Below are 12,355 nucleotides of genomic sequence, written 5' to 3'. Positions count from 1 at the left end.
CTCCAGATGGTTCAAAAACTGCTAGAAACCAAACCACCTCCTATATAAAACCTAGAGAAGTTCAAAAAGGTCTAAGTTCCCAATATTAGATAAAAAATAAAGAGTCCAACTTGACTAGGGCTCTTCCCCACACTCCATTTCTTCTTGATTTTGATGCCAAAACATAGATCACCTCTTGATGACTGAAACCCACCAAAAAATCCAAGACCTGGGCAGTCTGAAGTGGATCGATCAACCCTTTATCTCCTCATGTAGTCGGCTGATCTAGGATTGCGTAGTACCCTAGTCTTGCTTTGGTACCAAGTAAAAAACTGCTGATTCAAAGAATCTGTAAAGAAAAGAAATGTTTCTAGAGGAAGAAGAGAAAGAGAAGTCCCTTTTAATTAAAAAAGGGTACAATGACTAACATGCCCTTATAGGGCGGCTAACACATAAAACTGCATAAATAACTTAAAATAACCATTCAAAAAGGACTCAACAAGTGTGCTATGGTCCCTACTTCCTATCTAAACAAATAATAAACAAAAACAACTACTAAATCTGCACAAATCTGCCCAAAATCCCCAACATATTTACCTCCACCTCTGTGTTCACACAATCACACCCTCTCCAAATCAATTGAATTTTCAATTTCATGAGTTTCATCAATTGTCACCTCTTTATTATTGGAATCAAACTGTTCAGTTTTCTCCTCTTCTTGATGATTTCTTTTGTTTTTGTTATGCACAAATTTCGTTCTAAAATTTCTTTTCCATTTATACACCCTCAAAACTAAGCCTATTTCTATTGTCCTCTTTGTTCTTTTTTTTTTAAAGGTAGCTATTATATTCAAAAGGGACAAAAAAAGGGAGGGGGGGGGGAAGAGATGTACATGAGATGATCCAGGAAAGATCATCTCCCCAGAAATGTATAGGAACATTGGAGTTTAGCATAATGCTTCTAGTTACCTCCAATATATGCCTATTCTTTCTCTCAACAAATCCATTTTGCTAAGGTGTACGGGGACAAGTGCTCTGATGAATAACCCCATGGTCAAGGAAGTATGAGGCCAAAGGTTTGGCAAGATATTCTTTGGCATTATCTGATCTTTTGACTCTAAATTGGATCAAAACCATTTGATGGAAGTTCCGAGTCAGGGCAAGGACTTCATCTCGAGAGTGCATAAGATAAACCCATGAGAAACGGGTATAGTCATCAACAAACAACAGAAAGTATCGGTGTCCCCCCATAGTAGTGATGTGGTATGGTCCCCAAACATCAGTATGGACAATTTCAAAAGGAATAGTACTTCTTTTATTGCTCAAAGAATAGGTTGTTCTACAATGCTTTGCAAGCTCACAACTTTCACATTTTAAACTAGACATTTGGATTGACTCAAACAAACTAGGAAACAAATTCTTTAAAGACCTAAAAGACAGATGACCTAACTGATTATGCCAAAGCATAATTTGACTCACAGATTGAGAAACAAGAGACATTCCAGCTTCTTTATGAAGGTTGTGATTTGACAGAGGGAAGGAATCTGAAGGATTTAATAATTTACTCTGAAAAGGCCTCGAGTTTGAAGGTAAATTTTGAGAAGAGTTGTGTTGTGGGGGTTCATTTGAATAGAGAGGAGGTGGAGTCTATAGCAGCCTTGTTAGAATGCACTTGCTCTCAATGGTCTCTATCCTATTTAGGACTTCCCCTAGGTGCAAATCCAAAGGAAAGTAGGTTCTGGAATCCGGTGGTTGAAAATTTTGAAAAAAGATTGGCAGCTTGGAAGAGGAACTACATCTCCGTGGGTGGTAGAGTTACTTTGATTAAAGCAACTTTAGCCAACTTGCCTTTATACTTCCTATCAGTTTTTAGAATTCCTAAAAGGGAGGCAAAGGGGTTGGAAAAACTGATGAGGGACTTCCTATGGGAACTTGGTGTAGAGAAAAAAGACCACTTGATTAGGTGGGAGGTGGTGAGTAGGAGCAAAAAAGGAGGACTAGGCTTAGGGAACGTGGTGAGTAAGAATGAGGCTCTTTTAGGTAAGTGGCTTTGGAGGTGGCCCTTGGAGAGGGAGAGGTTGTGGCATGAAGTAGTGAAAAGTATCCATGGCTGTTCTGAATGAGGTTGGGATGCGGGGGTATCCCGAAGGGCTTTGCTCACAACTCCCTGGAAGGCTATCTCTAGCATTCTCCCTAATTTCCTCAGGTTTGTAAGGTACGATGCTTGTTCTAGAAACTCTATTCTTTTTTGGGAAGATACTTGGGTGAGCACTCAACCCCTAAAAGACCGTTTCCCTTCTCTCTATTCCATATCCCTCTTTAAAAAGAAACCCATTTCTTGGTTCCTCCCCCCCCCAGTTTGCCCTTTGGCTTTAAATTGGAATTTTGGGTTTCGGAGAGGGTTAAGGGATGAAGAAGTTCTTTGTGTCTCAGAGTTGTTGCTTCTAGATTCGGTGTGCCTGGACCCCACTAACCCGAACAAAAGAGTCTGGTCTCTAAACCCGGTTGGCTCTTTCACTTGCGCATCTTTCTTTAAAGCCCTTTGCTCTAACCCTTCCTCTCAAATCTTCCCTGTTAAAGAGGTTTGGTCAAGGCCAATGCCCCCCAAAGTAGCAGTGTTCTGTTGGGAAGCCTATTATGGTAAGATCAATACTGTGGAAAACTTGCAAAAGAAGAAACCTTCTTTGTGTTTGTCCCCAAATTGGTGCTTTATGTGTAAAGTGAAGGGTGAGGACTGTAACCATTTGCTGATATTGTGTTCCTTTGCTGCCAATATTTGGAATTGGGTGGTTTCTTTATTTGGGTGCAGGTGGAACTTGCCCTCTGAAGTAAAGCTGCTGTTCACTCCAGATTCTCTTGGGAGATTGACAAAAAGGGGGAAGATAATGTGGAAATGTATCAGAGCCGCCACCTTGTGGATTTTATGGGAAGAGAGAAATGCTAGAATATTTCAAGAAAATGAAAGAAGTTTTGCTGAAAGTCGAGGAATGTATATTGACAAAGACAATTTCATGGCTGAAATCTTCACAATTGCTGGCAGATTTCTCCTTTGATGACTTAAGTAAAAATTGGGAAGCAGTGGCTTCTACAGTCTCCACTAAGAACAAATTACAAGTTGAATGGAAACCCCCACCGGATGGAGTGGTAAAATTGAACTTTGATGGCAGCTGCCAAGGTAACCCAGGGCCATCCGGAATTGGAGGGATTTTGAGAGATAAAGACAGCAATACATTGTCTCTCTTCTCAGGACCAGTGGGTGAAGGCGATTATGTAAGGGCAGAGCTGCTAGCAGCGGTACAAGGCATACAGATGACTAGTCGATTAGGAGTGAACAATTTGTTAGTAGGAGATTCCAAGGTAGTAGTGGGCTGACTGAATAGCCCAGACACAGTTTGTTGGGGCTACAGGGATCTGTTAAAGAAAGTTAAATGGATGACAAGAAATATGACTGTTAGGTTCCAGTGGGTTAGCAGATCAGCAAATGTAATGGCCGATTCTCTGGCCAAGCAAGGGGTGTCGAGGGGTGATCTGTTTTGGGCTACTTTGTAATTTGTATCTCAGGTTTGGGCATGTTTTAGTTTTTATGATTCAGTCCTTGGGGGAGGTAACATCTCGTGCCTCTTCTTAGGCTGCTTGTTTTTCTGATTTTATTTCAATAAAATTACTCTCATTTATCAAAAAAAAAAAACAGGATGTATTCAGTTACAGTTCGATCATACCTTATCCATCAAGGTAGCAGATATTTTGTTGACTGTATTCATTGTTTATGTTGATGATACTGTGGTGATTAGTAATGATTATACTTAGGTGGATTGATTAAAGTATTTCTTACACTAGGAGTTTGAAATAAAAGACTTGGTAGGGCTTCAATGTTTCCTAGTGATTGAAGTGTCTAGGTCAAAATATGAGATATTTTTTATCCAAATGCATCGATGTTCTTAACCTATAGAAGACAGAAGTTAGGGGTCAAGCCTGTGGATACCCCAATTGATAAAAAACCATAGGTTGAATACTAGTGGTGGAGAGGGACTTAAGATGTTGGATGATATTATTAGCTAGGTGGTAGGTTGCTATTATCTATCTATGCATTACTAACCCTAATATATCAATTGCTGTCAGTGTAGCTAGTCAGTACATGCATGCTCCCAGGAGTTTCATCAGATTGCTGTGGAAAGAATTTTAACCTATCTTAAAATGTGTCTAGGCAGAGATAGCGTATCTTCCTTGACATTTGCAGGTATTAGATCCCCCTTTTTCTTGTTCCCAACAACACTTGTCTACCTCACAATCAAGGGACCAAATCCATATCTTTATGAACCTGAATGGTCTCTTCTATGGGGGATGAAAAAGTTTGATCTTTGAGATTATATAGCAATCTAGTGCTCTATCAAACGTACTTATGAGGTATTCTATTGCACTTGCAGCCACCATGCTTCTTGGCCCAGCCTGAAATCTCATTTAAATTACAGGTTGCCATCCAAGGTCCCGTTCCAATGTCTACCAGACATTATTTCTGTAAGCAGCATCAGGTTCATTGTAGATAAATGTGCATCTTCAAGAATGCCTTAGTGGGGCCTGAGCTCCTTCCTAGATGCATAGGCAATTAGGTGGCATCCTGTTGCTTAACTTTTGTCTTGCTGCCTGGATAGCTAATTTATGTATACAACCAAATGTACGCATCTGAGTTTAGGCTATTATATGTATAGGCTCTCACAGAAGCACCCGCACTACTCTGAAAGGGTAGATTTGCCTGGGCATTTACAACATTTACAAATGAATATGCATGCATGTAAGATGGTGGCAGAATTTTCTTTATTTAATTTACTCAGCACTCTAAATGATGGAATCCTGATAATAACCAAGCTTGTTTGTGTTCCAGATGCTGGAATTGGCTCTATCTCACTTGCTTGAGGGTCGTCATATATTTGATGATTCTATTGCAAATCCTTTGAGGAATGACCATGCCGAAGTTTATACCAAGTTTTGGAGTCAATTACGACAAGTACTGAAGAAGATGTTAGCAGTGGGCCTATCAGGAAATGCAAACAAGTGTTCTGCTACCCAGACAGCTTCAACGAATAGTAAATATGGAGATATTGGGAAGCTGAAGGAGCTGTACAGGGTGTCACTACTGTCGACAGATTTGAGTCAATTGCATTCTATGTATGAGTTGTTGATGTCATTAGCTCCAATGGGCTCTGATCCTGTTATATCCTAGTCTAAATATTCTGATGCTTGTTATGGAAACAGATTCAGAATGGAAATTCTGGTTTCTGAACTTAGATGCTCTGTAGAGTTGCAAGAGATCAGAATCAATTCAGGAAAAAACACGACACGGATAATTTTGGTTATATTGTCGAGTCTGTTGTATTCTATGATGTTGCAGCCCAGCCTGGTCTGACCCGCACAAGCCCCACCCTGTATATATTTAAATATATACAGGTACAGGATTGGCCCGGCCTGACCTGTATATATTTAAATATATGTGTTTTATATGTACATTTTTTTTTGTTATATTGAGGGTGGGTAATAATATATGGCGCAATGGTTGGGTTACTCTTGTTCCATTGTGACTTGGGTGATCAAGGTTCAAATCTTGGAAACAGATTGTGTAGAGAGGAGTTTACATTGGTGGGAGGCTTGTGCATTGGGCTGCTTCTCTTAATTTTATGTTATATTATATGTATTGTGTATAAATATTATAATATGATACTTATAATATATATTATAAATAATATTTTATGTTATATAATAATAAAAAGAAATTTATATGCTATTCAATATGATATATTATATAATTGTAATATTTTATATAAAAGATGTAAGTCTAGAATCAAACCTGGCCTGACCCACGCTTGGGCCTAGGCTATTATCCTTATCATAGGTGCAAAGATCGGCCCATGATCCCTCCTATTGGGAGGATATAGATTGTGTAGAGACTAGAGTGGAGTTGCTGAACAATTGATTCAGGCCCAATCAACTATGTTTTAAAAAAGAAAAAAAAAAATCAACTATGTTGTAGGTGTAAGAAGTTCAAAGTAAGTGATGAAATGAAGGCCTAGTTGATTCGGTCTCGCAAAGTCGTGGCTGAGCCTAAGATATTACTTTGCGAAGTCAAGATATTCTAGTCTTACAAGTTCCCTTGCGCGACAGTGTCGGTCGAATCTCATAAATTGCCTCGTGAGGCTGCATTAATCTGACCTCGTGAGTCGCCTCACCAAATCTTGTTGCGAGGCCATAAAATCTGAATTGCAGCTCCCTTCTAATCTACTAGTAGTCCCTTTTTAAACCGCATCCTATCTGTGGATTTGGCATCAATCCATAGTCGGATTTAGTCCACCCCATAGAATGGAGCTCTAGATTTTCAAGGGTGGATTGACCTATAAAACCCCAAAAATAAATCGTTCACGGAGTTCTATCCACTTTGCCAATCCCGCCAAGTGTTTAAAAGTAAATATGCATATATTTCTTGTGAGGCAAATTAAACATCAAATAGAAGAGTACAACGAGAGTCATGTTGAGGATGTTAGATGCATGATCAGTGCCTCGGGAAATCATGACTGGTTGTGCCTGAAGAGACCCAAGATCATGTTCTAACAGCCTTGTGGTCTTGAGGGACACGTGTCCCAAAAGAAGCGATAAGTGAGATCTATGTTGTATAAGTTAAGGAGTATTCTAAAATTTCAGCTTTATGCAGTCTTTCTCCCTTAACATCATCTATAAATAGGGAGACCATCCTCTGTGAAGGGGATTCGATATTCATTCCACTCAGAGATAATTTCTGCTCCCTATTCTCCTTGGTGACATCTTCCTTTCCGATTTCAGAACCCTAAGTCCATCTTAATCCCTACTGGCTTAGATCAAGAATCTTTAGTTTGAGTTCTATTTGAAGAATATGAAGATGTCATCATGCAGAACACAATGGATGAGAATCGAAGAAGTTATACCAATTCCACCACCACCATCGGAGGAGTTAGTTCACATAGATCCACTAGAGATGGAGATAATAGACATTTCGTCTCATGGAAGATAAAGACGATAACATGCACGATGATCAATGGGCTAGTCTGCCCGAAAAAATGTACGAGTTGCAAGACTAGCTTTACAGAATGGAGGAAGAACAACAATAAAGGATACAACACATGGAGCAAAAGCAAGACTACCTATTCTAACTCCTATAAACCCATTTCTCAGCATCTGAAGTCCAAACTCCACTAGCAGCACTAATAGCCCAAACGCTACTGGATTCATCCCTTGATCCAATCGCACTAGCAGGAAGCCATCCAATCCTAGGAACCTCTAAGATTCATCTAGAATTATAATTCCCACCAACATCCCAATCTCCCACACCCCTATCACTACCAATACACCACCCACTATCCCTAGTTCTGGTAGATATAAGTTCAACAATACCTGAGCATTGGAAAGAAAAGATCCAACACCTAACCAAGGAGGAAATCATTGAGTACCTACAGTCGGTGGTTTCTAGAAATAAGCCTAAACCCTCATCCTACTAGAGAACCTACCCCATCCACATTGCAAGAAAACCTTACCCACCTGGTTACTAACCACCACTAACCTAGCAAATGTATGATGGGAATTGGGGAATGCCAAGTAACACATTAGTAAGTTTGAGGACACTCTAGGACCCAACTCCATGGATGGAGACATGAAGCAAAGAGATTTCTCAAAGACTCTCATGGGTTAGGTGTATTCATGGTTCATAAACCTGGTTCCCAATAGCATCAACACTTAAGAGGACCTGATGGAGAGGTTTGTGATGAAGTGGTTCACATTGGAGAGAAGGATGACCTTGGCTGATTTGAGGAACATATGGTAATACAGTTTAGAGGAATCAGGAAATTATGTTTATGATTTAGGAAAAAAGCAACAAAAATGCTTGGAGAATATGAAGAAGAGATCATAGTAAATGAATGCATTCGGGGGATGAACCCTAAGGACCGAGTATGGATAGAAAACCTTGACATAGTAAATTTCTCAAAGCTATATTCTGTGCAGAGAGGATTGGCACATGCTAGATTGCTAGCGAGGCACAAAAATACTCACAACAAGGTAGGTTTTCACGAGGAGGGCGCGTACCCCCTAGACGAGGCATAGGAAGATCACCTCGTAGCTCACCAGCAAGGCTAGATTTCAGTCCCTCCACAATTCCCCTACACTAGAAGATGGAGCTTCCATGAGGAGGTTGACTGCATATGAGAAGATAAAGCAGCCACAAACCTCACACCCACCCACTAAAGTGAAATATGATCATCCATTGATCATGTTATGCAGCAATTCCAACCATTAGAGTAATGACAAATCAATTTTTTTATTGAATAATGCTGAAATCACATAGGAGAAAATTTTGGGTTTTGAACCATGAAAGATCTAATCTTTTGGGTCAAGATTCAGTGCATTACCTGATTTTGAAGTCCACAATTGTAGAATTCAATGTATTGTTTATACTCAAGCCACATCTTCCTCAAATCACTATAAGAAGTTGAAGATTATGCAACATTAAACTTGCAGTTTTGGGTTCTTTCTCTAGAAGTTACAGAAGTAAAGGTTCAACCTTTCTCATGCTTTAGGGAAAGATTTTTTACCCAAAACAAATTTGAAAAAGTGCTAGATAGAGTGGATATAAGGGCTGGTGGAATGGGGTTCAAAACCCTAGTCAAAATCTCTCACAAAAGTAGGGTAGAATTCAGCTAATAATGAGAGAATGGGATATCCGACCCCTTCATGTTCCAATCTATTTATTGATTTGGGAGGGCTGCATGAGCCCTCTCCTAATCTAATGCTAACTCTTAACTTATTTAGCATAAGATTAGAGAGTCTAACTCTTTTAAATCGGCCATTAAATTGGATTCCATCTAACTAGTCTAAGTAGTCAAATCCTAGCCTTACTAGACTTTTCTACCACATAGTTTGACTAGAACTCTAATGTGAGATTTCTAATTATCTATTAATACTATAATAGTTCTGGACATATTTTTATCCAATTGAGAAATTACATCTTGTATGGTGCGAGACACACAACTCAATGGGAGATCCAATATGTCACATATGCTTTATGCAAGCTAATGGGCCAGCTAGTTACATTCTGATTAGCCTCGTAGGCTAATTCAACCCATGCTGATATGGGCTTAAGTAATCAAGCTATAGTCTCTAAACACTTAAACTACTTGGAACCTTACCATCTTAAAGGCCCAAGTCCATTGGTTCAACCCATTATGTGACAATCAAGTCAATGCAACTCAATTAGTTACTTGCAATTAATCTCTGCTAAAAATATTTGACACCACATTAAGGGAATGACTTTTTCCCTCTTTATCTTTATGACATAGTGTCTAATTTCCAACACCAGTTGGATGATTGGATCCTTCGTTGAAGATTCAGATAATCTTACTATCGATAAATTAAGGAGTCCAAAGAGGAAATTGTACAAAGTATTTTCTATGTCTATACATAGTACTAGATTTTATCACATTGATCACCAGTTGAAATACTATCATTGAATATCCCAACATACCTAGGTATATGACCCCAGAAGGATATCATTGGTTGGCATATCAAAAACAGACAAATTTGGTACTCAAACTGATACCAATATCAGGTTCAATAATTAAAAGCAACACCTAGTTGTTCCACATCACAAAGTCCAGGAACAATCTGAGTTTGGTTTAATTCAATATTTCTACTAAACACTCACCCTCACACCTTATATTACAACCTAAGCAGTTGAGACCCATTATTCCACAAACTTGGGTAGTGTGAGAATGACAACCTTGTCAAGATAGACTTCCCCAAGTGTATCCACTGGTTGTGAAGATTTAAGCCCATATTAAATTAATTATGTGGTCTCATACATAATACTAACTTGAACCAATGATAATTTAGGAGAACAGCCTAAATGACATGAAATGAATGTTCCTTTGTTCATAATAAATTATATACAATACATTAATTGGAGATGAGGACATACACACTGTCTAACATAAAAAGAGAAACAAAAGCCCATTTATTGTGAGTTCCACCGGTCCACCATACATGATTTGATTGATGTTATAGATTGAGAAAGTTATTCAAAGAATTGGTCTACTTTGAGGACCCAAAGAAAGGGCAAGGCAACAAGAGCAATATGGTAGACAATAATCCCCTCCCACATCACCCACCGGATAGAAGAGTCAACACTATCAATGTAACAGTGATCAACAACATAGGCAAAGCACCCCTGGAAGCAAAGTTTAATCGGAATCAACATCTGCAACAATTCTTTTCAAATCAAAGCAATCCTGGAGGAAGTGCAACAAAGAATGATAAAACTAATGACAAGAGTAAGGATCAGAGATGGAGACTTAGAGGTTACATTTGGCCTTGAAGATATGTAGGTTGAGGACCTAGAATATAACAAGCCACTATATATCATAGCAAGGCTAAATGGCTATGAGGTGAAGTGAGTCCAACTAGGCTATGAGAGGTCTGCAATGTAGTATCCAACCATGCTTTAGAGAAAATGGGAATCCAACCAAAAGACATAAAGGAAATGCCAATGGAGGTATCAAACTTTAATTCTAACATCTCAACAACCTTATGATCCATTTTGTTCAAGCTAGAACTAGAACCCTATAGATTAGAAGAAGAGTCTAAGTCATTAGAGGTAGAACAATTTACCATGCCTTGTTGGGAAGTCCACTAATTCACAGATTGAGGCTAATTTCATTTACTTATCCTCAATGTGTCAAGGACATGTACAAGGAAAAACAAATCTAAATCCCAAGAACAAAAGCACCATTAGCAATATTATCACATCACCATGATGCAATTTATTTCATAGGACTCGCTATCGAGGTGGAAACCCGGCTAGTGAAAGTGATTGGCCACAACCTATAGGAGACCTCACCAAGTGCTGTATTAATTCAGAAGAGATATAAGGAGAGAAGGAAGAGTTATAAGAGCAAGTATTCAAAAAGAGGAGGCCCAAGGGGAACATATTGTGTGCAAGTCATCAAACCAAAAGACAAGTCTTATTATGTAATAGTTCCAAAGGAAGCATATGAAGGTCGAGATGTTAACTACTTATGGGAAGAAGGGTAACAATTAAAAAAGAAACCCACCTCAGCAACACAGGTACAACCCCAATCTCGACAACCATCCTTAAGCACTACTGACAAAGACCCCTCCCCCCTCATAGAGAAGGAAGTAAAACTATAAAACCTAAACTGTAGATAGCTCCTTAATATCTCATCTGAATCATTTACTTGCCTTGCCAAAAAATAGAACTCTACTCTACTACTAATATCCTAGTAATCATTATAATTGTAGTTAGCACATGCTTTAAAACTAATCTCAATCCATGGCATTGTCTTTTTTTGTCTATTACCAATGTTAGCACTTATTTTCACCATTAGTGTATTAGAGCCATGCAGCAAAATCAAGTTAATGTTGCCATCATTATCAATCTAACTATTTTCTCCTTGACTCTTAACTTTCTTGGAAATCCCTCACTATTTAGAATAGCCATCTCACTATCTCAAAGTCTCATTACATGACAACATTGCAAGCAGATGTATTGGTCATATAACATTTAAAACATACATCAATATTGTTTATGAATTTGTACATGAACACACACGCACACACTAACTACATCAATACCAATGTTCATAACATAATACATGTAGTCTATATCAATGTTCAGAGAACTGGACTAGGCATAGAACTAGAGAAGGGAGAGGTTTACGGGTCAAAGGTTCAACTGGAGTCGAACTAGAGGTTAAACCGTGATGATGTGGCATACACACACACACACACACACTTAAATATGGTGTATTGATGGCATGTTCCTTAATTTTTAAAGCAAATAACTAGGGCTCAAGTCTCTTAATTTACATTTTCTTTAAAATACATGCTTAACAAATTAATATGCATAATAAAGAGTCATTAATTAACACAAGTTAAAAGGTGGACTAATGACTATTAAGCAATATATGAAAATAAGAGGTCATGGGTTCGACTAGCCGATCAACCAGTTTTCATCATTTTTTAGCAAAAACGGTTATTGGGGTGAGACCGAACAAGCCAAGGTCCCTAGTCATAGTTCAACCAGTTCGACTAAATGGTCCGATCCAATTTTCTAAACACGGGTTTATACATCAATACTAAGCATAAGATATACAATGTTCACATCATTGCTATACCGTCAATGAAATCCAAACAATAGAGAAAGGGGAAGATAGACTTAAAGAACAAACACAAGAACAAGATGGTACCCCTTCAAGCAAAAAACACAAATTTAAAATAAATATAATACGAAAAATCAACAGCCTAATAAAAATAATCCTTGTAGATATACAAACAAACACTATGGAGTA

The 12,355-nt window shown here is 38.5% G+C and overlaps 1 protein-coding gene across 5 annotated transcripts in view; it reads left to right on the top strand.

Annotated features, from left to right (window-relative positions):
* The window catches only part of LOC104590084 (erythroid differentiation factor-like protein), a 41,141-nt gene extending 35,812 nt beyond the window's left edge, over positions 1 to 5,329 (top strand). The window contains exons 9-11 of one of the 5 annotated variants that reach the window (XM_088896470.1): positions 4,403 to 4,493; positions 4,685 to 4,767; positions 4,858 to 4,996. In XM_088896470.1, coding sequence (XP_088752596.1) covers positions 4,403 to 4,493; positions 4,685 to 4,722 — 129 coding nt within the window. In that variant the 3' untranslated portion in view covers positions 4,723 to 4,767; positions 4,858 to 4,996. Of the gene's footprint in view, positions 1 to 4,097; positions 4,323 to 4,402; positions 4,507 to 4,684; positions 4,768 to 4,857 lie in introns of those variants that run through there. The other 4 variants (XR_016081269.1, XR_016081270.1, XM_010248615.3 and 1 more) reach the window with 4 other exon arrangements.
* Positions 5,330 to 12,355: the final 7,026 nt, after the last annotated feature.

This window comes from Nelumbo nucifera, chromosome 1 (genome assembly GCF_055504915.1).
Source record: "Nelumbo nucifera cultivar China Antique chromosome 1, China Antique-T2T, whole genome shotgun sequence".
NCBI lineage: Eukaryota > Viridiplantae > Streptophyta > Magnoliopsida > Proteales > Nelumbonaceae > Nelumbo > Nelumbo nucifera.
Note: the sequence above shows the minus strand (reverse complement) of the source record. Positions and strands in the feature narration are given on the sequence as shown.